The sequence below is a fragment of the Macaca mulatta genome, chromosome 5 (assembly GCF_049350105.2).
Source record: "Macaca mulatta isolate MMU2019108-1 chromosome 5, T2T-MMU8v2.0, whole genome shotgun sequence".
Taxonomy (NCBI): domain Eukaryota; kingdom Metazoa; phylum Chordata; class Mammalia; order Primates; family Cercopithecidae; genus Macaca; species Macaca mulatta.
This window is the reverse complement of record NC_133410.1, coordinates 4,412,768-4,437,526: the sequence shown is the minus strand read 5'-3', so window position 1 is coordinate 4,437,526 and position 24,759 is coordinate 4,412,768. Positions and strand designations below refer to the sequence as shown.

At 55.8% G+C, this 24,759-nt stretch overlaps 2 protein-coding genes across 2 annotated transcripts in view; both read left to right on the top strand.

The window, feature by feature from the left end:
- The first annotated feature begins 10,323 nt into the window (after positions 1-10,323).
- On the top strand, positions 10,324-16,701 carry GPR78 (G protein-coupled receptor 78). The gene is made up of 3 exons (NM_001193900.2): positions 10,324-10,991; positions 11,877-11,990; positions 16,392-16,701. Exons 1-3 carry the CDS (start codon positions 10,324-10,326, stop codon positions 16,699-16,701), a joined length of 1,092 nt encoding a protein of 363 aa, NP_001180829.2.
- Positions 16,702-21,321: 4,620 nt separating this feature from the next.
- The window catches only part of CPZ (carboxypeptidase Z), a 29,770-nt gene continuing 26,332 nt past the window's right edge, over positions 21,322-24,759 (top strand). The window contains exon 1 of the mRNA XM_015137990.3: positions 21,322-21,538. Coding sequence (XP_014993476.3) covers positions 21,451-21,538 — 88 coding nt within the window. The 5' untranslated portion in view covers positions 21,322-21,450. The remainder of the gene's footprint in view (positions 21,539-24,759) is intronic.

The following is a 24,759-nucleotide window of genomic DNA, read 5'->3' as shown; positions in this document are numbered from 1 at the left end:
CTTGACCTCAAATGATCCAACTGCCTTGGCCTCCCAAAGTGCTGGGATAACAGGTGTGATCCACCATGCCCAGCCCTACAACAACAAATTTGAGAGAATTTCTTAAATTGTTGTTTGATTCTGTAGGAGTAATGTCACCTGGGGTGCCCACATAGGAGGGACCCCTTTAACCACAGCATTTACCATGACCTGGGTAATAGGCATATTCTATGGGTGCATATCCTGGTCATCATAAAGCCAGTCGTAAATGGCTTGCAGCTTGCATACGAAGCATATCAGTTGCTTCATCTGGGGTGCTCCAGTTGGCATTTATAGCAAGAGTTGGGCAGTCCCCTTCTCAGGGTAATCAGACTCTATGGTGGTTTTCATCCAGTCTTCCAGGCCGGCCGTTCCCTCAGGCATAACCTCCTGTGCAGCTGGATCACATATACTGATCAGGGAGTGTTCAGGAGTGAGCTGTGGGTCCTGCATCAACCCAAACGTGCCCTTTCATTCTGTAGCATTTAAAATTAAAGATACTGTCCATGAAGTAGTTACTCTCACAACCATTTTAGTAAAAGTTGTGCAGGAAGCTGATGACACCAATCTGTAAAATGGAACAGTTCCTTGACACCACACCCTCTGGGTTTCAGAGTTAGTTGGTTTTTCCCTTTCTCCACACGGACTGTCTTCTTGGTGCCCACAGGTCTCAGAGGTACTTTCTGCTGCCCTGGCTTAATTTTTCCTTTTGTGGATAGCTTTGAGGCTGGTGATCTGAGTCCAGACAGACCACATCTGAGTTTGGTCCAGCCTCAAGGCTCCCCACCCCAGGCCCAACATTTCATTTGACCTCCAGTTTAGCTGTTACAGATAACAGTAACCAAGGGGCTGAGTATGTTGCTTTATGCATCCAGTGAACCAACTCAACAGTGTGACCCATCTCCAAATTCCACTGGTGACTTTGGCCTTCAGTGACTGAGGCAGCCCAGCTGCAGCTCCATAACCATGGGACTCTTAGTAAGCACCTGCTGTATGCTTAGCTGCAGCTCCATAACATGGGACACTTAGTAAGTACCTCCTGTATGCTTAGCTGCAGCTCCATACCATAGGGCACTTAGTAAGCACCTGCTGTATGCTTAGCTGCAGCTCCATAGCATGGGACACTTAGTAAACACTTGCTGTATGCTTAGCCTGGGCTGCTTCCAACTTGTTTTATCTCCTCCTGCCACCCCCGACAATCTAAGCAGATGGCTCCTGTTGTCGTGAAGAAGAGGAAACTGAGATGCAGAGAGATGAAGTGACTTGTCCAAGGTCATGCAGTGACCCAGTGTCTGAGCCAGGATTGGGACCACTTTGCCAGATGCTGGCTAGAGAAGATGGTGCTCTGCCTCCCATAGGCACCCCTGAGTCACCAGCCACAGTGCAGAGTGTAATTAGGCCTGACTCACAGTCATTATACGGGTTTTAATTATCCACCACCTCGTCCTGGTGTCCTCTTTGGGCCAGTTATGGAGGTCATGGGACAGGCCTTCTGGCTGGGGTGTCTCCTTGTATCTGTCTGGCAAAGAATTGAAAAAATGTGGGGGACACGCCCAACAGTGGCTGAAGCAGAAATAATGGGTGCTGTGCACAGTGACACGGAGACCTTGAGTTCTCTCCAAGAAACTTAACTGCAATTCAGCAACTGGAATTCCCAGTTTGGCCACCAGCATGGAGGGTGGGCAGGGCCCACCTAATGACTGCCTGGATTTCAGCTGGCGCCAGAGGGCAGGGTCCAGGGCTTGGAGTCCAACAGTGGGGGTGGTTCAGGCTCCTTTCAGCTCTGTGGCCCCAGACCAGCCCTCTGGTCTCTCTGTGGGCAAGTTTCTCCAGTTGAGAGGGAAAATACCTGCCTCATTGTTTGGGTGCTTATCAGATGGGCTTAAGCAGGTGAAATGTCCAGTGCTCTCTAAGAGCTGTTTACAATGTTTGCCTTGCATCTTCATCTGGTCATTGCATGTAAGCTGTGGTGAGTAGATGCGGCTCACAGGAACTGGGCAGGTGGAGTCCACACCTCACAGGGTTGCTGGGAAGATGGAGGAGGTGACGCATGGGAAGACCTCCCCATAAGTGTTGGCTGCTCCCAATATAATGAGAATGATTCCTGGTGGAGGTCATAACTGTGTTACCATTACCTGCGATGTCTGGAAACATTTTTGCCAAAGGTGGCACTGCCTGTGCCCGGGTTGTGTGTCCTGTCCAGACCAGGTGTGTGATGGGCTCCTTCCAGACTCCTCAGAGGTGCATTTCACAGGTTCATATCACAAGGCCCATTTGGACCCTACCTTGTAGGACAAGCCCTGGTTTTATCCGTCTTGTCTTCAGACCTACAACCAACATTTCCTGAATGAACAAATGAACAACTGGACTGTTTATTTAAAATTTTATTCCCGTGAAGACTAAACTCAGGTTGAAGTTTTCCTGGGAAGCTTCACACATCCTCCCCCCAACCTCTTTCTTCACATTTTCAACCGATTTTCTTTTCTTTTCTTTCTTTTTTTCTTCATTTTTGAGCCACAGTCTCGCTCTGTCTCCCAGGCTGGAGTGCAGAGGTGCAATCATAGCTCACTGCAACCTTGAACTCTTGGGCTCAAGTGATCCTCCCGCCTTCCAGAGTAGCTGGGACCACAGGTGTGTGCCACCTAGGTCCACTGTCCAGCTTCTTCCCTGGAACCACAATGCAGGCGGTTTCTGCTCTGACAGGGCCTGCCATGTCCTTGGTGGAGGAGGCACACCTTGCGGGGACCCACAGCCTCAGCCCCAAGCAAGCAGTCGGCCGTTGTGGCCATGGAGGGCCCCTCTGTCTCTTGATACCTACTTAAAGACACACCGTGGGTTCCCTTACCTTCCACCGAGTGAGAATCCTAACTGTTCTCATGGTAAATGTCACACCTACTGTGCCTAGGGGTCCATAACAGACAGGAGAAGGTTCTTCCCACACTAAAGATAAGAAGATGGCAGAAAGATGGTCACCTTCCCTGCCCGAGGCCACTCACATCCAGGAGGCAGCGGAGGAGGGGAAGAGGGGAGGGATTTGAACCCAGGGGAGAGCCTATCTCTTAGGCTGTTCTGACCACCCAGTGAGAGCTAAAGGCCTCTCCTCTGTGGCCTGCTCCACCTTACCTGCACCCCTCTCTCCAGGCCCCTGCTGCACCCTGGGTGTGGAGGCAGCCACCAACCTCCCAGTTCCTGGCTCAGCCCTGGCACATAAGAGGAGAAAGCGCTGGCGGAATAAGTGGGTGAAGTGATGCCCACGGGTCTCCTTTGTCCTGGCTGCAGCCCCTCTGTGAGGGCACCGCAGGTGGCACCGTCTGAGCATCGGCGTTTCCGGGTGACCACCGTGGGGGTGGTTGTGACACTCATGCCTCTTTTATGTATTAAAAAATGTTTTTTGGGGGCCAGGTGCAGTGGCTCACGCCTGTAATCCCAGCACTTTGGGAGGACAAGGCGGGTGGATCACCTGAGATCAGGAGTTCAAGACCAGCCTGACCAACATGGCAAAACCCCATCTCTACTAAAAATACAAAAATTGGCCAGGCGTGGTGGTGCATGTGTATAAGCCCAGCTACTCAGGAGGCTGAGGCAGGAGAATTGCTTGAACCCAGGAGGCGGAGGTTGCAGTGAGCCAAGATCATGCCACTGCACTCCAGCCTGGGTGAAAGAGACAGGGTCTAGCTCAGTCGCACAGGCTGGAGTGCAGTGGTGTGATCTCGGCTCACTGCGGCCTCTACCTCCTGGGCTCAAGTGATCCTCCCACCTCACTCCCCTGAGTAGCTGGGACCACAGCTGTGCACCACCATGCCTGGCTAAGTTCTATATTTTTTTCTGGAGATGGAGTTTCATCATGTTGCCCAGGCTGGTCTCAAATTGCTGGGCCCAAGTGATCCACCCGCCTCAGCCTCCCAAAGTGCTGGGATTGCAGGCGTGAGCCACTGTGCCCAGCAACTCATGCCCCTTTTAATCCTCATACCAACCCTGTGGGGAAGCTCCTGAGTTCCCATGCTGTAGATGAGGAAACTGAGGCTCAGGGAGGATGAGGCCATACTGCTCAGAAGAGAAAGTATAGAATCTGAACCCAGGCCCGAATGTCTCCTCAGCCGGAACCCTTTTCCTTCCTAGTGCCGGAGCTTTCTTCCAAGTATCGGGAGACGCTCTCACCTTGGCTGCGGATTCTTTCCATCCCGATGTCTTCCATCTGACTGAGGCTGGGGCCTCCCTCCTCAGCCTCCTGTTGCAGGAGGCTTGCCAGGGTGGCCCACCCCTGGGTCAGAGCAGCCCGAGGGGCCTGGCTGGCTCCCTGTACTGGGGCTGCCTCCGGGAACAAGTTTCCAGAGTTGCAGGTGCTTCAGGAGGAGAGGAGGCCAGGTGAGTGGCCCAGCATGATGCCCGGGCTGCGGGGTTGTCTCTGAGGATAAAGGGACCCCGTGCAGGTGGTCAGGCAGGCAGGGTTCCAGGCTGTTTGGTGATCTTCAGTTGAGACTCGAGGACCATCCCCCACCAACCCCTTCCTCCTCTGGAGGTTCTTCACACAGGGCGGGGCCAGTGCAGAGCTGGTCCTTCCCAGCTAAGAGCTTCTTAACAGCAGGAGTTCAGGCTGTACTAACCAAGACCCCAAAGGCCTCCAGGGCTGCCAGACTGAAAGATTGGGACACAGCCCCTGCCAGGAGCCTTTGCTGACATCCCACAACCTCTGGGACGAATCCCAACTCACTTCACCTGACATTCCAGGTTTTTTAGGAGTTGCCCTGGCCATAGTCCATAACCTTGAACTTTGCTTCCCACCGACCCCTTCCTCCTCCTTACCATCTGATTGTCTCTTACTCATCCCTTCTTGTCGAACTCTGCTGTCCTTCAAAATTCTCTTGCTCAGGCTGGGTCAGGTGCCACCCGAGGGTCCCCCAGAGTCCGGAGCCTCCCCCTGCTCCAGCCTCAGTCATACCTGGGGGAGTCATGCCCAGTTTCTGACCTGCCCTCGGCCCCCGGCCCATGAACTTCCAGAAGACAGGGACAGATCTGCCTTGCCCTGGAGTCACAGGTCCCGGCTCCAAGGCACTGAGGGACTCTTCCGTGTTTCATTGAGGAATGAGCGGGAATGTGTTGCTGCTGAGGGCGTGTGTGATTTCTATGTGTGTGGATAATATTGCCAGCTATAATACTTTCCTACCTCTCTGCTATTCTAAGGAATTCCATGCTCGTGATCTCTCTCTCTCTCTCCCTCCCTCCCTCCCTCCCTCCCTCCCTCCTTTTCTCTCTCTCACTCTTCCCCCCTCCACTGTCCCTCCCTTCTCCTGGGAAGATAATTTCTACTGGGATTTTACAAAACTAAGATGCTCCAAGGCAGGAAAACAAAAATTAAATCCAGTAATGATGGTGAGGCCTCCAAATGGAGCGCTTGACCTAGGCTCTTCTTCCTGAGTGATTTTCTGCTTTTCGAAATGCTCTCACAGAAAATGTAAAAGTGACAGGAAAGTGTAAAGACACAGAGAAACAACCAACCACTCCTAGCTCCATCAGCCGTTGTCGACTGTGACTGGCAGCCTGGCATCAGCTTCCGGTGCTTCCGCGCCTTGTTTAGAGAGTCAAGGTCCCAGAGTTCTCAGTGGTTTCCACTAAACAGTCCACAGTGGGATTTGTCCTTGGGACATCTGCTTTTCTCTCTTTCTTTCTCATTCCTTCCTTCCTCCCTTCCTTCCTCCCTTCCTCCCTTCCTCCCTCCCTCCCTCCCTCCCTTCCTTCCTTCCTTCCTTCCTTCTTTCTTTCCCTCCTTCCCTCCCTCTCTCTCCCTCCCTCCCTCCCTCTCTCTTTCTCCTTCTCTCCCTCCCCCCTCCCTCCTCCCTTCCCTTCCTTTCCCTCCCTCCTTCCTCCCCTCTCCTCCCCTCCCCTCTCCTCCCCTCCCCTCTCCTCTCCTCTCCTCTCCTCTCCTCTCCTCTCCTCTCCTCTCCTCTCCTCTCCTTTCCTTTCCTTTCGTTTTCTTTCTTAGATGGAATCTTGCTCTGTCACCCAGGCTGGAATACAGTGGCACAATCTCAGCTCACTGCAACTTCCGCCTCCCCGGTTCAAGCGATTCTCCTGTCTCAGCCTCCTGAGTAACTGAGACTACAGGTGCACACCACCATGCCCGGCTAATTTTTGTACTTTTTTTTTTTTTTTTTTTTTAGTAGTAGAGACAGGGTTTCACCATGTTGGTGAGGCTGGTCTCAAACTCCTGATCCACCTGCCTTGGCCTCCCAAAGTGCTGGGATTACAGGCACGAGCCACTGTGCCCGGCCGGCACCTGCTTTTTAATGGTGGTGCAGTGCTATGCTCTAAGGGAATAGAATCACGCACTTGCCGCCTTCCTGTTGTTGGGAGTTTCATTCATTTCCCTGTCTTTCCGTCTTCCTCCTTTCCCTTTTCTGCCTGTCTATGAGCAATCATTTTTGTTAATATGCCAGATTGTTCCTTCCAGATGCTTTCCTGCAGTCGGGGCTTGATAGCAGTGGGCTCCCCCAGTCCCTCCAAGACTTCTAAGTGACCATGTGTGTGCAGGTCTGGGGAGTGGTGGAGGTGTCAGGTGGCTTCAGAAGGAGACTTTGGTGTAGCCACTCACAGCAGCTCTGTCACCTCTCAATGACTCCACGGGGAGACGATTCCACTTGCAGGGGAGCAGAGAGCATCTCTTCTGAGACATGAGCACAGGGAAGCTTTGCCAGCCTGTATTATGGAAAGGCAGGCCATTCACTCATCTGCAAGGATGTACTGGGTACCCAGCATGTACAAGAGAACGTGCTGGACACAGCAGACTATACGGATCACACAAGGCTTGATTCCTTCACTTTGTTGAGCAGAGAGAAGATGTGGACAAAGTCAGATCTGATCAACACAACCACCCTGGCCCCCCAAGAGAAATAACAAGCTTATTTTGTGAGACAAGTGAATTGTATCGATTACATCATGTTGGAGTGCTGTCACTAATGACGACTTCATTTCCACAGATATACACCGACAGCTTGTTACATGCAACTGGGGAGGAAAAATGAGAAAGAAGGGAAAAGAATAATGGCTAACTGAGCTCATTTGATTTTATTTGAACTTATTTTAGTACTAAGCTTATTTCTTTTATTGAATGTAACCTTATTTAATTCTTACTGCACCCCTCGAAGATGGGTCTTCCTGCCCCTGTTTTTCAGATGAGGTAACAATTAAGCCATTTGCGTTAATTAAGCAGCAGAGGCATCTCAGCCTCTGCACTTCATCTCAGCCCAGCACTTCTACTGGGGCTGAGATGAAAATCTCGGCAGGTGTTCTGAGGAGGTGTGGCTCTCCCTGGCTGACAGGGGAAGGCTTAGCAGAGCTTTGTCTTAGAGGAGGAGTAGATGAGAAGGAAAGTGCAGAAAGGGCATTCAGGCCAAGTCAGCGACACAGACAAAGTCAGGTCGTGTGGGTTAAGTGCATGGGTGATGAGTAATGGAGATGTGGCTAAATGCTGTGTGCGTGTGTGTGCGCGCATGCGTGTGCCTGCCTGTGTGTGTGTGTGTGTGTGTCTTTGTGTGTGTGAGTGACAGCAACAGCAAAGGGCCCAGCATGAGTGGTGGAGACCAGATTTAGGTAGACTTGGAGGGGTCACTAAGGAATTTCATAGGCAATGGGGAACCATTAACTATCACTAGGCAGGGGAGGAGCCTTTGGGAACCAATCCTGAACTTCATCGTTGCAATGCGTATCTCAGCAAGAATGGGCAGGATGGCATAGTCAGGAGTACTGCCTTATGTTTTAAAGAAGTGGTGAAAATATTTAATATTTTAATATACTTTTTCTTTTTGGAAGATAAATGGATTAGGTCCAGCATTTCACCCTACAGAGGATTTAAATTTTTCATCAGGAATGAGATTTGAGTGTAAGAAGATTAAATGATAGTATACTGAGAAGACCACAGGGTTCAAAACCACCCCCTACAACCCAGGGAAGGGGGGCAGCCAGGCTGGCAAGATCTGAGGCCAGGAGTGCTGGGGCTTTGGGGAGAGCGGCAAACAGAACAGACCTAGACCTATCAAGGTGCTCCCACCAGAGTCCAGAGATCTCACCGCACACATTTTCTCATTCATGCTGGTGCCCAGTACATCCTTGCAGATGAGCGAATGGCCTGCCTTTCATAATACAGGCTGGTGGCGCTTCCCCACACTCATGTCTCAGAAGAGATGCTCTCTGCTCCCCTGCAAGTGGAATTGTCTCCCTTTGGAGTAGCTGAGGGATAACAGAGGCTTCGGTGAGTGGCTAGACCAGTCTCCCCATGAAGTCACCTGGCACCTCCACTGCTCCCCAGAGCTGCACACGGTCACTCAGAAGCCTTGGAGGGGTTGGGGGAGGCCCCTGCTGTCAAGCCGCCACCATCACAGTCACTTTGTCCAAGCTATTCCCCTGCAACCTTGCCTGACCTGCAGAAGCTTCAGAGTGGCCCACTCTTCCTGGGCATGTCAGGAAAACTTTGACATGGCTGCTCTGGCTTCAGGCAAGGTCTAATTTGGTGAAAATTGAAAGCAGTTTGGTGGGGGTGCCAGGGAGAAATGGGGAGAGAGAAAGCCACTGCATTTGATGGATGGCAATGGCTTGGAGCTGGTGTGATGGCCTCTGGATGACAAGGACATTGGAGTTAGAGCCAGAAGGACTGAGGTATGAATCTCGGCACTCCTGGTTTGCAGTTATGGGGACTTGGCACAGACACTTGAATGAAACTTCTTTTGCACAGCTATAAGATGGGCCCCTTAATAAAGGCTGACTTTGTTCTGATCCTTCACTGCCTGTTGGGATGTTCTCAGCATTTTGTGCATGTTGGCCAATTTAACCCTAACAGCAACCACCACAGGCAGATGCTATTGCTAGCTATTAATATCCCCACCTGACAGATGAGAATCTGACAGTGAGGCCCAAGGGGTTTGAGTAATGTGCCCAAGGCACACAGCCGGGGGTGCTGCAGGAGGCCAGTTGTGTACTTGTGGCTTTTCCCCTGGCCACTTTGCAGCACTGGTACAAGAGAGGCCCACGGGTGAACCCCCACCCCACAGCCACCCTTTGTCCCTCAGAAAGGGCTGGCAGAGCCTGCAGGTGAGGGTGGGTGTGGGGAGGGGTGGGCAATGGTCTGCCCTTCATTTCTGTCATGTTGTGGCTGCCACTGGGGAGAAAATGTCAAAAAGCTTCCTGGAAGAAGCAGCTTCCAGGAGCCTTCACCATATCCTTGTCCTGCCAACTGGCCACGAATGGACTGGAAGACTCCCACCGGGTGAGAAGGCTCAGAAGCCATCACAGGGGATGGCAGAGGTGGGAGGGGTACGCACCTCGCACCGCGGGGCTCCAGGAGCCAGACGAAGGACAGGCATTTCTGTACGGCACCCCGTTCTGGGTGGGTCCTCTCAAGGGGCCCCCTTCTTTGTCTCTCCCTCTGTTGCTTTTCTCTGCTCTTCCCTCTTCCCCCCACTTCCTCTTCTCCTCTTTGCTTTTTCTCCTTCCTCTCTCTCCTTCCCCCATGCCTCTCTCAACCTTGTTTCCACTTCTTGTCGCCCTTCTTGCTTCAACAAACGTCAATGCAGTCACAATTCCTGGGCTGAGGCTGGGGGATGGGAGGGAAGTCCTGAGGGCAACTCCCGCCCCCGCCCCGCCCCCGCCCCGTCACTCCCTCTGCCCCGCCTGCACAGCTTCTCACCACTTCATTCCTGCCCCCACCGCCCCTACCGCCCCTATAAGCCACCAGGTCGCTCCAGTTTGGTGCCAGAGCCTGGGGGCAGAGGCGTGGTGAGGGCTGTGCAGCCTAGGATCCACCTAGTGGCTCTCGCTGGCGTCTCAACTGCGCATGAACCAGCGCTGGAAGGCTCGGCTGGAGGTGTGACCAGGGCAGGGACAGACCTGGCCCAGAGCAGAAGAGCCCAGAGTCCCATCCTGCCACGCTACAAGGAGGGAAGAAGGAAAGATACAGTGTCAGCAAAGAGACCTCCCTCGCTCCTACGCCCCGCGCCCCCAAGCCTCGCTTCAGCCTCAGGACAGTCCTGCCGGGACGGTGAGCGCATTCAGCACCCTGGACAGCACCGCGGTTGCGCTGCCTCCAGGGCGGCCCCGGGCTGCTCCCGCTCGGAAGAGCAACGCCCTCCGCCCGGGTATCCCGGACAGCGCACTTGCCGCAGCTTTCCTCGCGCCGCTCTGGGCCTTGCTGGCCGGGTCTGCACCTCCCAGAAGCTGTGGGCGTGCCGCTCAGCCACTCCATCGCCGCACTTTCTCAGGCCCGCGCCAGAAGAAGAGCCATGAGAACCTCAGGGTGCCTGCAGAGACGCTAGCGCCATGGGCCTCGGCGAGACCCTGCTGGCGGGGCTGCTGGTGATGGTGCTGGCTGTGGCGCTGCTATCCAACGCACTGGTGCTGCTTTGTTGCGCCTACAGCTCTAAGCTCCGCACTCGCGCCTCGGGCGTCCTCCTGGTGAATCTGTCGCTGGGCCACCTGCTGCTGGCCGCGCTGGACATGCCCTTCACGCTGCTTGGTGTGATGCGCGGGCGGCCACCGTCGGCGCCCGGCGCGTGCCAAGCCATCGGCTTCCTGGACACCTTCCTGGCGTCCAACGCGGCGCTGAGCGTGGCGGCGCTCAGCGCAGACCAGTGGCTGGCCGTTGGCTTCCCGCTGCGCTACGCTGGACGCCTGCGACCGCGCGATGCCGGCCTGCTGCTGGGCTGTGCCTGGGGACAGTCGCTGGTCTTCTCGGTCGCTGCTCTTGGTTGCTCGTGGCTCGGCTACAGCAGCGCCTTCGCGTCCTGCTCGCTGCGCCTGCCACCCGAGCCTGAGCGCCCGCGCTTCGCAGCCTTCACCGCCACACTCCATGCCATGGGCTTCGCGCTGCCGCTGGCGGTGCTCTGCCTCACCTCGCTCCGGGTGCACCGGGTGGCGCGCAGCCACTGCCAGCGCATGGATATCGTTACCATGAAGGCGCTCATGCTGCTTGCCGACCTGCACCCCAGGTATTGGCCCAGTGCATGCCGACCGGCTCAGGCCAGGGACTCAGGTGCTCCCTGGGAAGTTGGCTCGAGTAGCCTGTGGGCATCATCACCTTTACTCCGCCCAGAGTTCACCAGCCATAGCACTGCCCCTGCATGCTGCTCGCGGGGGTTTCCAGTTGGTTCATTGGTGCAGACACCGTGGGGGCCTCTGCCTCCTGGGATATGTGCTCACAGAGCACAGGGAACTTTGCGCAGAGCGGTGGGGTGTGCATCTCCGGGAGGGGTTCCGCGGGCTCTGCTGTGGACGGCCAGACACACCCCTTCTATGGAGTAGCTGTGGGTCTGAGGCATCTGCTTGTTTCTGCCTGCTGCTGACCCAGTACCCTTGCATGGCCCTGGGCTTCACGTCTTGAGCACGGTCCATCCCCCATCCTTTCTGCTCACTAGTTGGCAGGATTTGTCTCCTGAATCTCTAGCTAGTGTTGCCATTGTTCCAAATTACCTCCCGTAGGGTGTTCCCCTTTTGCCCTCGGCCCCCCACAGAACCCCCAAGAGGCTCTCCTCCCAGGGTGGGCAGACCAGGTAACTTCTCCCTCCCTGAGGGCCCCAGCCTTGCCCCTCCATCAGCAGGCCTGCCTCAGTTCCCTCTGTGTGGAGAAGGATGAGCCGGAGGGAAAGGAGGAGGAGCTGGCCCTTCTTTCCAGTCTTCCTTTATTTCACCTACAAAAAAGCAAGCCTACCTCATTTCATTGTTCTTTCTCTCTCCCCCATCCCTCTGTCCTCTTGAGGTTCCAGGCTAAACATCCTGAAACCCTCCTGTCTGCCCTCACTTCGGCCCCTGGGCTCTGGGCCTGGGCTCTGTCCCCACCCTGCCATCATCCCGACCACTGTCCTTTGTCCCCACAGTGTGCGGCAGCGCTGCCTCATCCAGCAGAAGCGGCGCCGCCACCGGGCCACCAGGAAGATTGGCATCTCTATTGCGAGCTTCCTCATCTGCTTTGCCCCGTATGTCGTGACCAGGTGGGTCCCGAGTCCGGCTCCTGTCGTGGGAACAGCTGGGAGGGCTTGGCCTCAGTTGAGTAGGACTCTGAGGTCTCCCAGCCAGGTATTGGGAGGGTGGCCATCACCACAGGACCCTCCTCCACACCTGACAGGCTGGGGGCTGTGCTGGCAGCTCCTGGGAAAGACCCTTGGAGAGAGCTGGCACTGGCCCCCATCCTGTCCTAGAAATGAGGAGACTCGCCTTGTCCAGGCACAGGCAGATATGGGGTCTGTGAATCAGCACCTGGCTCTTTAAACCGAGGAAGCTTTCAAAATCAGGCAACCTGGGACTAACCCAGACCTTAGACTCCACATCTCCTGGGTGTGGAGTCGGGAATCTGGGTAGAAGCTCCCGCTGGAGCCTCAGGGCGATAACGCTGCCAGGTGAGTGTTCTTTTTGCTCCTCTCTTTCCTGGAGACCTTGGCCTGAGTGCTTGTCAGGTCAGAATTACCTGGAGTCACAGGTAATTTGGGAAAGATTGTGGGTAAAGGTTCTGCTGGTACCATTGTCCCAGTGCGGTGCTGAGGGGCAGGGGAGTCTGCAGTCTCTGCCTCCGGGGTTCCTGGGTCACCCACTTGGCCACTTGGTCACTACCTTAGCTCCACTCAAGCAAATGTGTGCACCCTGCCTTGCTGGAAGGCAACATGGTTAGAGGGAGGCACGTTGTTCGTTAGAGAGGGTGACTGCTTGCTATCATGTTTTGCCTTTCTTGGAAGCTCCATGGAATTTTTGGCCAGGCCTCTGCAGCACTCAGGCTGGCTGGGAGGTCTCCACCCTACGTGTTGAGCCACCGCAGGAGGCTGCCCTGAAGGAAGAAGCTCCTGGGAGGGGTCCGTGGCCCTCATCCTCAAGGGGCCCAGGTCCCCACCCCAGGGGAGGGAGCCAGCAGAGAGTATGGTACCAGGATTCTGGCTCTGTTTGTGTAGGGTCCTCCCGGGGTTGCTATCTAATGCCTCACAAGGTCTGCCGGTCTGTCCAGGATGCCCGCCTGTCTTTCCAGGTCACTGGGGTGCTTAGGTATGTTGTGTGTGTGGGGGGCAACAATTGTGTCCCAGGAACCTGGGAGGTCCCAGAGTGCCCATGATGAGTGGCACCAGCTCTGTCCTGCCTACTAGGCTCCCTCTGAGCTCTTTGGAATCAGCACTTGGGACAGGAGCTCTTGGCCACCGATCCCATCTGGCTTAGGGACAGACAGCCAGGTTTCTTGTGGATCACAGGCACCCTCCTTGCTCACATAAAACCTGGCAAAGGCCTCCGGTTCTTAGGAAACTTCATGGGCACAAGTGTGGATGGAGAAACTGTGGCGTCCTTCTCTTGGGAACTAGCTATTTATCTGATTATTGTGCTTGTGTGTATGTGTGCCCATGTGCCTGCTCATGCATGCAGGTGTATGTTGGGAGGTTTCATGTGTGTATTCATACATGCACATGTATGCACATACATGTAGAAGGTGAGTGCTAACATTTCCGGAGCTCCAGCATTTCGTTTTGAAATTTTAAGTGAATGATGAGTGAGACCGGCTCACTCAGCCATGATATTATGTTGATTAATGGGTGTAACCATTATTTTCCCGCATGTGTACAAGGCCCTGACCGTGTGTGTAAGCATGCATAGCGATGAGCGTGCACGCAAGTGTTAAAAGGAAGAATCCCAAACAAAGTCATGAAGCCTGCCTTTGCAGCATTGTTTCCACAATGCTGTTACCAACTCTGGGATCTGGGCAGCTCAGGCTTTCTTCTCCGTGAAAAACGTGGGTACAATATAGCATTAATGAGGATACATATTTCTTCACGCACTCGCTAAACATTTAATGAGCACCTACTCTGTGCTGGGCTTTGTGCCTGGTCCTGCAGTTACAAAATCAAATGGAACACAGGCTCCTCTTGGTTCTGATGGCGGAAGATGCAGGTCAGCAAGACCAGGCAGGTGTTTCAGTGGGGGAGGGGCCTTGGGGGATGGAGCCTGGGAGCAGCACAGCTGGATCAGAGTTTGGAGGGTTTGCCTGACAGGCGCCTCTCACATCATAGGAATGAACCGAATCAGAACCTCACTCCGTTATTGCCCTGAGGCTCCAGCCGGAGCTTCCACCCAGTGTGTGGACGAGGTTCTAATGCAGTTGGCTTAACCCACAGGGAGTCAGAGATCCAGGAGCATGTTGTCCCTGCTGCCCCTTAGAAGGTAGTGCACTCGTTCCAATTGTTCTGCAATTGCTAAAAATATTTCAGAGCTCTTCTCCTGGGAATTGTTTTCAGAACTGGGATGCATTGTTAGACTCTTCTGTGGACATCTTGAAGGTGAATTTAATCTGCTTAGAAATAACTCAAAGTCACCTTGAGCCAGTTCATGTGGATAAAGTAGGTAAAGGAGATGCAGAATATAGGATTTTTCTTTTGTTTCTTGGTTGTCACTCTTGAGTTTTACTGACTTAATCCATGGTGCAGATGAAGTCCCTGGGGTGTGCATGAGACCAGGAGGCTGGGGATACAGAGCCTCCCTTGTGGAGTCTGTGGTCTACTGTGGGGGTCCGGGGAGGGCAGATGGATACGGTCACCAGGTGCTGAGCATCAGTGGACATGTGAGCGAGCCCCCTTCTCCGCAGGGTTGTGGCTGGTTGGAATGCTGGTGGTTGACACACGACTTCTGGTCCCAGTGTGACTCCAGACACAGCCTCAGCTGGGTGTTTCTATGACTTCCACCTGCACCGTGGCTTAACTAGGGGATAGACACTCTGCCATGTGTGGCTTTCTTACTCACCTGCAGCTCAGTCCCCTAGTGACTGAAAGAAATGCCATGCTTCTCAGATCCTTCGATAGGACCCTCCTTCCCACTTGCCTGATGGTTGGCTGTGAGCAGTCTCCAGTCCATGCCTGATGGTGGGCTTCGTGGACGTGGGGGTGACAGTGTACCTGATGTGCATATGCTGGCCGGTGGCAAAGTCCTTTGCGGACTGTCGCTTACTGTAACTGGATTCTCACCTCAGCCTGGGGTAGGTGATTAGGGCCATGACTGCCTTGGATCTGTGTCCCTGCTCTGATTTTTGGATTCTGGATGCCTCTCCTCTGGCCACACCCCTCAGTTCTCCCTGTCCTCACATTGTGGCCCTGCTTCTCAGCTTGAGGTGGCTGCCTGCCTGCTTGCCCGCCTCCTCATCCCCACCCCGCTGGACTGGGTGCCCTGGAGGGAGGGAGTCAGTCTGATCCTTGCTGCACCCCAGCAGCTGCTGTGTTTGTGGGTGGTTAGCAGGTGGTCTCCAAACTAATGAGTGACCCAACCAAACTTGTAAATCACAGGGCTGCAGTCCTTCTGAGTGGGGGGTGGGACATTCTGGGACAGAAATTCACCGCCTGGGGGGTCATCAGGCTGATGGGGAAAGCCCTGGCTTTTGGGGGCCTTGGTTCAAAGCCAGGACCTGGGAAGCGGAACGGCTGCCACTGGTCAGCACATGCACTTGTGACAGCTGTCAGAAGCCTTGTCCTGACTCTGTGGCCCCTAGCCCAGGCTGTACTGAGAGCGAAGGGGTCCATCCAAGTCCCCAGAGGCCCAGCCCCCTGCTGCTTTCCCCCACGCAGAGCCCAGTCCCTTCCACTCTGAATTGTAGTCTGATTTCAGAAAAGCACTGGGCTCAGACTCAGAATGTGGGACTGAGCCTTTCCTCTGGGAGTTGTATGCCTGATGGTCCTAGAGACGCCATCAAGCCTCTCTGAGTGATGCTTCGAGAGGGTGGGTAGGGAAGCACCCTGCGTGGTGCATGGTGCCCGAGGACATCCCGTGAGTGACTGCGATTCATGTGGGTGAGGTGGTCACGCTTGCTCAGGGTCTGTTCTGCAGCCCAGGTTGACACCTGTTACTCCAGCCTGGTTATTAGTGTTGTTCCGATTTGTTCTCAACATTGCCCAGGTTTGGGAGATGAATGCCAGTCTGGTTGGGGGCTCCCAGTGCTCACATTTGGGGTGTCTCGGTCTGCAGCATGGTAGTGGTAATGGCTCCCTCGGTGGCTGGTTCTGTGTGCAGGCGTCCGTGGCAGGTGTGCACGCAGGTGGGTGGACTGAGCTGAGAGTGAGGATGGTGGGAGAAGGCCTGGGTGACGGTGGCGGTGCTGCCAACTACTGAGTACCTGCTGTATGCAGGCTGATGTCGGCTTGCTCCGCAGCCCCAGGACCCGGCCTTGTAATCCCGTTTTAGGAAGAGGAGACCGAGGCTCAGGGTGCTGGCGCAGAGCCCCCTGGCTAGTGAGCGTCAGGGCTGCGGTGTGACTTGTCCTGACTCTGTGGCCCCCACCTCAGGCTGTGCTGCCGCTGGCCAGAAGCCTCGTCCTGGAGCATGAGTGTGTGGTGGGTGCTGTCACTGTGGCTGAGTCAGCTGCTCCACTTCCCCAACAGGCTGGCGGAGCTCGCGCCCTTCGTCACCGTGAACGCCCACTGGGGCATCCTCAGCAAGTGCCTGGCCTACAGCAAGGCGGCGGCCGACCCGTTCACGTACTCTCTGCTCCGCCGGTCGTTCCGCCAAGTCCTGGCCCGCATGGCGCGCCGGCTGCTGAAGAGAACCCCGCGCCCGGCGTCCACCCACAACAGCTCCCTGGACCTGGCCAGCATGGTGCAGCAGGTGCTGAAGAGAACCCCGCACCCGGCGTCCACCCACAACAGCTCCCTGGACGCAGAGAATGATTCCTGCCTGCAGCAGACACACTGAGGGCCTGGCAGGGCTCCTCCGCCCCACCTTCTAAGAAACCCTGTGGAAAGGGCACTGGCCCTGCCACAGAAACGCCACTGGGGAACCCCCAGACACCGGCGGCTTGACTTTGAGCTGAGGCTGAAGTACAGGAGGAAGAGAAGAGGGCCAGATGTGGGTGTGGACAGCAGGAGCAGGGGAGGAGAGCTCCAGGCTCGGCCACCTGGCTGCTGGTCGGCCCGGGACAGCGGTTCTTACTTTCTGAGCCGCAGCTTCCTCGCCCTTGTTCTGGGGTCGTGGCGATGCTTGCAGATGGTGGGTAGGGAAGCGTCTTGTGTGGCACGTGGTACCCGTGGGCGTCCTATGAGTGACTGCTGTTCATGTGGGTGAGGTGGTCACGCTTGCTCAGAGTCTCTTCTGCAGCCCCGGTGGACACCTGTTACTCCCACCTGGTTATTAGCATTGTTCTGATTTGTTCTCAGCATTGCCCAGGTTTGGGAGATAAATGCGGGGACAGAGTCTGGTTGGGGGTTCCCAGAGCTCACATCTGATAGTCTGTGGTCAGGGCCCGGCAGGCACAGGCGGTCCCTGGGACGTGCCCATCTCTGGAAGCCTAGAGGTCCCCAGCTCCAGGCCTGTCCTCTGTGACTGCCTGTGTGGGCAAGCAGATGGAGCCTGTCTCCTGCCTCCTTTTCCGTGGTTTGCCAGGGCTTTGGCATCTTGACTGGGGAGGATGTGGAGTCTGTGTGCTCAGAGCCTTTTCTGGTGACGATATCATCAGAGCACATGACCTCTGCTTCCTGCCCCTGAAGGCTACCTCTGGGCCTCTGGATCCTAGACTTGAGATGGTCAAGAGATTGAAGTAGTAGCCAGGGCCCAGGTGTCCAGAGAGGGTGGCCCAGGATGGGGAGGGCCCTTGTTCCCCAGCAGCAGTGCTGGGGGAGCCAAGAGAAGGTGGAGTGTCCCTGAGTAGCCGTGTGTATTACCCCCAGTTTAGTAATCACAGGGTGCCATTCCTCGGTGGGGGCACCCACCATCAATGACATTGAATGTCCCCATGGGACAGTGTTGAGGACTTTTGTGCACATCTGTCCTATTTCACAGCTCAGGGAAAGAATAGTACACAGTGCACATGGGCCCCCAGTGGAGAGGTGTGTGTATAAATGAGTGAGCGAGTGAATGAATGGACACGATTCTCTCTTCAGCTTCTGTCATTGCTGTTTTCTTCAAGGCCCAGAGCCATCCCCTGCAGAGGTAGGGTGGACTGCAAGACCTCAGGCCCCTGCCTCATGGGACTCTCTGATGGGCTTCACCCGTGGGCTCTTGCAGGCGTGGAGCCTGTATCATGACACCCTACACCCAAGGCCAGCAATGCAGGGAGAGCGTGGACATCAAATTATTTCCTTCCAGAGGCCGAATTCTTCAAAGACACATGCGGCTGTCACTTGCTCTTGGCATTAACAGTGCAGAACCCAGCTGAGGTGGCTTCACAGAGTCTTTTCCAAAAAACAGGTGTTATTATTGTACTTTAAAACAACTTTTTGAGACAGGGTCTGACTCTGTTGCCTAGGCTAGAGTGCAGTGGTGCAGTCTCAGCTCACTGCAACCTCCGCCTCCCATGCTCAAGCCATCCTCCCACCTCAGCCTCCTGAGTAGCTGGGACCACAGGCATGGGCCACTATTCCTGGATAATTTTTGTATTTTTTTTTTTGTAGAGATGGAGGTCTCACTTTGTTGCCCAGGCTGGTCTTGAATTCCTGAGCTTAAGTGATCCGCCCACCTCAGCCTCCCAAAGTGCTGGGCTTACAGGCATGAGCCACTGCGCCCAGCCAAAACCAGGTGTTATTTGCTGACTTGCCAATGCCTTCCTCAAAAGGATAAATTTAAAAATGTTTGTAAATCATGAAGTGTAATTCAAATAAAACAAATTATTGTTTGGAATAATAGCAACTAACCATTAAACAGTTAAAAACATTAAAACACAGACCTGGCCAGTTCAATTGAACCCAGGGGTTCCAGGCAGGAGGTGGGGCAGGTGGGCGTCAGGCCCTGGTTCGCAGAGGGCACGTGAACTCGAGACCCTGCTGCACCCCGGTGCCCCTGTGCTTACAAGGGAGGGCACTCGCACAACAGAAGCAGGTTGGTCCCTGCTGTCTAAAGCTCCAGAGCCCAGGCTGTGAGCTCCTTGGCTGAGCCCTCTCCTGTCCCTGGGAGCTCCCCAGGTGCAAGGAGCCTGGCAGCCGGCGGGGCCTACCCTCCGTGTTATTGCGTCTCCGCCAGGCTAAAATGCTTTGTCACTGCTTTAGTGCCACTCAAGGAAACGCGTGCACCCTGCCCTGCTGGAAGGCACCACGGTTAGAGGGAGGCACGCTGTTTATTAGAGACGGGGACTGCTTGCTGTCATGTTTCGCCTTCCTCGGAAGCTCCATGGGATGTTCTGGAACAGGCATCTTAAGGCATTTCCTCCGCCCTTCTCCGTCAGCCCATGTGGCTCCCACGCTGGGCTGTCCCTTGCTTTAGGCATGGGGCCTTTTTTTTTTTTTTTTTGTAATTTGAAAGATACTTTTCATGTGCACTTAAATGTGTTGCAGAATGATGCTGGGTCTCACGAATGCTATGAATCAATAAACATCTTATTCAGAGGGTGTCTCATTTCCATGGAAAGGGGGGAATTCTGCCTCGCATTAGCCACCATTCAATTACCAGGAGAGCAGAGCTTTCTAGATGCCTGGGCTTGCATGCAATCCCTTGCTGGGCTTCCAAGACCTCCAGGCTAGGCCCTGCGCCCTGTGTGCGGCCGAGTGAGGGAGGCTTCTCCTGTTGTTTTCACGGTGGAGCTACAAGCTTGGGAGGCTTTCCCATGGGTGGGCGGGAAGCAGAGAGCCATGGAGGCTGTGAGGCTGGCAGGCAACTTGAAGGACATAACTGCTCATTTATTTTATTTGGGGGACCAGGAGTTTTTTATTGATTCCATCTGTCAGAGGGCTGCAGCATTCCATGACGGGTGAGGCAGAGGGAGGCCCTATGGGAGCCCAGAGTGACAGTCCTCTCACTCAGCTTGCCTTCTTGTCCTTTTGAGACCATGATCTCGTTCACCCCAGCCTGCCTCCTGCTCACACGGGGTGCAAACCTGGGCCAGAAGGGGTTCTTAGCCAGGAGCCCTCTCTCCATCCCCTCTGCGCTTGCTGACCCTCACCCTCCTCCTGCCTCACCTGGACACCCATCCATGGCCAAGCCTCCAGAGCCCTTCCTGGTCCCTGGCGAAGCAGCCCCTCCTCTCACCCACCCTCCACCAAGCAGAGCGAGCTCCTGGAAATGCAGCCAAGAGCAGGTTGTGCTCCTGCCAGAGCCTGTGGTCTCTGCTCCTGAGCCTGGCATTGCTGGCCCTTTCTGTTCTCTGTCCCCACTGCTCCTCACTCCTATCCACACGGTCTTGGGCTAAAGTGCTGGGTGCTCTAGTCTACTGGCCCCTCCCTGGGGAGCCTGCATCCTTTCTGGGCCTTCTCTTAGTACTTCCTCCTCCTCTGCTTAGCCAAGTCCTTCCACCTGACCGAGGCTGACACAACCCTCCCTCTTCAGGCTCTCACAGCCCCAGCACCCCTCTCAAGGGTCCAGCCGTGGGGTGGGTAGGAGAGGCGTCAGATCCACTTTTATCGCCCGCACCCGCTGCGCAGCAAGTGCTGAGGATGCCGGCACGCACGCATCATGTCCAGCTGTGGAGCTGGCTTCCAACCACTGATGGACTCCTCCCGGCTGCCATGCTGCCCCCACCCCATCCTCATGAGCCCCAAGGTGAGCACGTCGCTGTTTCTCAGTGGAGAGCTCCCAGCCTGGAGGAGGCCAGGCCACCGGCTCAAGATCCTGTGAACAGTGAGTCCGTGCTCTTTTGACGACACGAACTGGCTTCTCTCCTAGAAGCTTGTCCTGCAGGGCAGCCCCATGGGCCGGCCAGGGCAGTCAGAGGTGCTTCCGGAAGGACCCAGCCAAGTCCAGGCAGACAGGGCGGCGTTGAGCACCAGACGCCCCAGATCCCCGGGGGTGTTGAAATGGGCATCTTCAAGCAGATGACCCGCAGGAAGCAGCACCTGCTGGGTGCCAGCGATGATTTGGGCCACTGTGAGTACTGTCTCCATTACACCAGCCTCTGGGCAAAGGGGCTTGTCCTAAGTCTCAGGGCTGAGTGGCAGCTGGCTCCGGGGCCTGGTACTGGTGCACTGGCATAGCTGGTAAAGGATCCATGAAGTACATGGCTCCTAAAGGTCCAGCCGCCCAGCAAAGCCCCCTCCCCGGCATCCACACCGGGGACAAGGGTTAGCAGGTGGGGACATGCCTTCACTTTCCTCACCTGACAGGCCCTGGTCAGCTGGGGTCAGGGCTACAGCCAGAGCCCCTCCACCTGCAGATGCAGACTGTGCCCGGGACCAGGGGTTTTAGGCAGGATCAGCAGGGAATCTGCGGATCAGCTCCACAGTGCGCTCAGGTGGTAGATGGGGAAACTGAGTCCCAAGGAGGGGCAGGGAGACCTTTGGAGGGGGCGGAGCACCCCACCCAGGGCAGGCATGGCCTTTATCTGCTGTCCTGCCCCTCCTCCTCCCCCAGCGGCATCCTCCCTCTGGCTTCTGGCGCTGCCCACTGTAACCCGACTCCGGCATTTGCGTTTGGGGCGCCCTCCCTGCGCCGGGGGCGGGAGCCTAGCAAGCGCAGATCCCCGGCCCGCGCGGCCCGAGTGCCACATCACTGCGCCGGCCGTCCAAGGCCCGCCGCCCCACCATGCCGCCCCCGCCGCCGCTGCTGCTCCTCACAGTCCTGGTCTTCGCCGCTGCCCGGCCGGGGTGCGAGTTTGAGCGGAACCCCGCCGGTAAGGCCGTCCCCTGCCCCCACCCTCCACCCTCCACCCTGCAACCTCCGGGGAGTGTGACCCGTCGCTTCCCAGGGGCCCGGGAACTTTCTTCCAGTAGGTTAGGCGCCTATGGCCCCCGCGAGAACGTCTCCAAAGTGGGCAGCATGTGACCTGGGACTGGTAGGGTAACCTCTCCCCTGGACGGGGACACCAGGGAGCCTCTCTACGGCCTCCAGGCCGGGACCCCAGGCAGCAGAGGGTCACCATGCCTGGGCCAGGGGCGAGATCTTTCTCCTGTCGGTACAGCAGCAGGGGCGCCCTGCTGGTGGGTCCGAGGGAGCAGGTGCCAGGACTTTGCAGAGTGAGAGGCCATCCAAGGTCCCCGGGTCCTTCCAGGAAGGGGGCGGTCTCTCTGGGCTATGGCAAACTCTCGACCCCTCCCTCCCAGCTAGAGCTGTGATGTGGACAGCAAGTCTCCGGAAGTGGCCCTGAGGGCTGGGAGGGGGCGTGGGCCCCCTGGAGGGATCTGGGGCCGGGAGAAGGGAGGGATGCAGGGACCCTCTGGGAGGTGTGTGCCTGCACGACCTCACCCAAGGGATGTGCAGCGGGGGTGAGGAGCAGGTAGGTAGAGGCTGGGGGCTGGATCCTGGGCTCCCACCTGGCCTCACAGCCTCTCCAGGTATGGGGGTGCATCTAGCAAACCGTGCTCAGGACTCTCATCAGGAACAGACATCTGGGCTCCTCAGGAGTGGGGCCCTGTGTGGGTTCAAGGGTGCAGGGTGTCATATTCTCAATCGCTTGTTGTGTGGGGTTTGTGGATACCTGAGAACTGCCTGAGCCCTGCGAGTGGATGTGCCAGGACCACCATACCCCACCCTGGGGCATGATGTCGATGCTTTTCCTTTCCGTCCTGTTATGCCTGGATTTGCCCCCCACCTCTACTCCTCGCCTTACCTCAGCTCTTTTCTACCCCCTGGGTGTGTGCTCATGCACGTGTGCGGGTGGGGTGCTCTGGAGCTTGTGCCGTGTCGTGGGTGGGCCTCCCCTCAGCCCCTGAGAGCCCAGACAGTATCTAGAATCATAGGCTTGTTGGAGACCACAGCCCCCTCCTCCAGGAAGCTCTCCTGACCTGCCCTTTCCCAGGAAGAAGCGTAGCCTCCTCCTCTGCAGGCAGGCAGCACAGACCACCCTGACCTCACCCAGCAGGATGCACAGATCGCCCTGTCCTCACCCAGCAGGATGCACGGGCTGATCTCTGTCCCTGGCAGGTGCTGAGCACAGCCATGGCATCGGCAAGTGTTTCTAGGAGGAATCACATCCTCTAGTCCAGTCTCCCGTCTTACAGATAAGCGTGGAAGTCAAGGACCTTTCCAGCCCACAGGCAGAAGTGGGCAGAGCCGGTCAGCTGCAGTGCAGGCCCCCACACCCCAGGCTGCCATGTCCCTGTCTCGCCATCTGGGTCTTGCTCCGAGCAAGCCTGGTGCTCTCTCCCCTCTGCCTCACCCTTTCCTGGTGGAGGATTCCCTGTCCTTACCAGAGCCTGGGGGCGGAAGGGATTTTCGTGTCCTAGGGTCTGGGATTCAGATTCTGACCCCTTGACTCTGCTGTGTGACCTGGGCAGATGGCCTGACCTCTCTGACCTCATTCAGGTCTCATCCCTGACCCAGGCACAGCCACTGGTCAGTTCAGGATGGGAAAGCCAGCCGGGATCTCACTCCCCTGCTGAAGAAATGCTGCCACCTCGTGGTTAAAAGGCTTAGAACCATTTCAAAAGCAGCTTTCAGACCAGCGCCGTCCAACAGAAACACAAAGCCATTCACACACAGAATTTTATATTTTCTAGTAGCCACACTAAAGAGGTAACAGAAACAGGTGAAATTGATTTTAGTAACAAATTCTATTTGATCCAATATGTCCAAAAAATTCCAGTATATTGGCGTTCATATAAAAATTATTAATGAAACATTTACACTGTTTTTAGTACTACGTCTGAAATTTGGTGTGCATTTTACACATCGCACACATTGGTTTGAACTTGCCACATGTGAAGGGCTCAGTGGCCACGTGTGGCTCGTGGCTGCTGTACTGGAGAGTATGGCTTGAGAGCCTTCTAGGGGCACAGGCTTTCACCCCGCTGTGCATTTGCAAGTCTGCAGGGGGATCCAGGGGTGTCAGTGCCCCACAGTGGTTGGGGTGGGGAAGCAATGGTGAATAGTCTAACCACCCACAGTCTCGCTGGCTTTGCTCTGTGGCTGCCAGGGCAGGCGGGGCCTAGGAAGGCAGAGAGTGGGCTTTGGGTCAGCAGGCCTGCCCCCATGCAATAAGTGGCAAAACTAGAGGTCTATGGAGGCCAAGCCAGCTGGCAAAGGCCCAGCCACATCATGGGACTAGCTGTGTGGTCTTGGGACAGTTGCAGCCCCTGAGGGCTCCTCCCAGACCATCCTGACTCTCTTGTGGCCACAGCAGCACCCACTGGGGCTTGGTGATTGTTGGGGGAAGAATTGTATCTTCCAGAAGAGACATACTGATGATGTAATCCCTGGCACCTGTGAATGGGAGCTTACTTGGAAACAGGGCCTTTGTGGATGAAATCTGATTCAGATGAGGCCACGAGGGATTAGGGCAGGCCCTAAGCCAATAACTGGTATCCCTAGAAGAAGAGGGAGAATTTGGGCAGAGACAGAAACAGGGACAAATTTCACACATGACAACAGAGGCAGGGACCGGAGTGCTGTGGCCACGAACCAAGGAGCACCTGGGGCCACAAGGAGCCAGGGGGGCGGGAGGGTTCTTCCCTTAGAGCCTTCAGAGGGAGTGCGGCCCTGCAGACCCCTGACTGCAGACTTCCAGCCTCCAGCACTCTGAACTGTTGTTGCTTCTTCCTTTTTTTGAGACAGAGTCTGTCACCCAGGCTGGAGTGCAGTAGTGCAATCTCTGCTCACTGTAACCTCCCTCTCCCAGGTCCAAGTGAGATGGAGCTCATCTCACTTAGCCTGCCTCAGCCTCCTGAGTAGCTGGGACTACAGGTGTGCGCCACCGTGCCCAACTAATTTTTGTATTTTTAGTAGAGACAGGGTTGCTGTGTTGGCCAGGCTGGTCTTGAACTCCTGACCTCGTGATCCGCCTGCCTCAGCCTCCCAAAGTGCTGGGATTACGGGTGTGAGCAACCACACCCAGCTGTTGTTGCTTTAACTCAAGCATGGTGGGCACTTTGCTGGGGCAGCCCTGGCAAACAAACC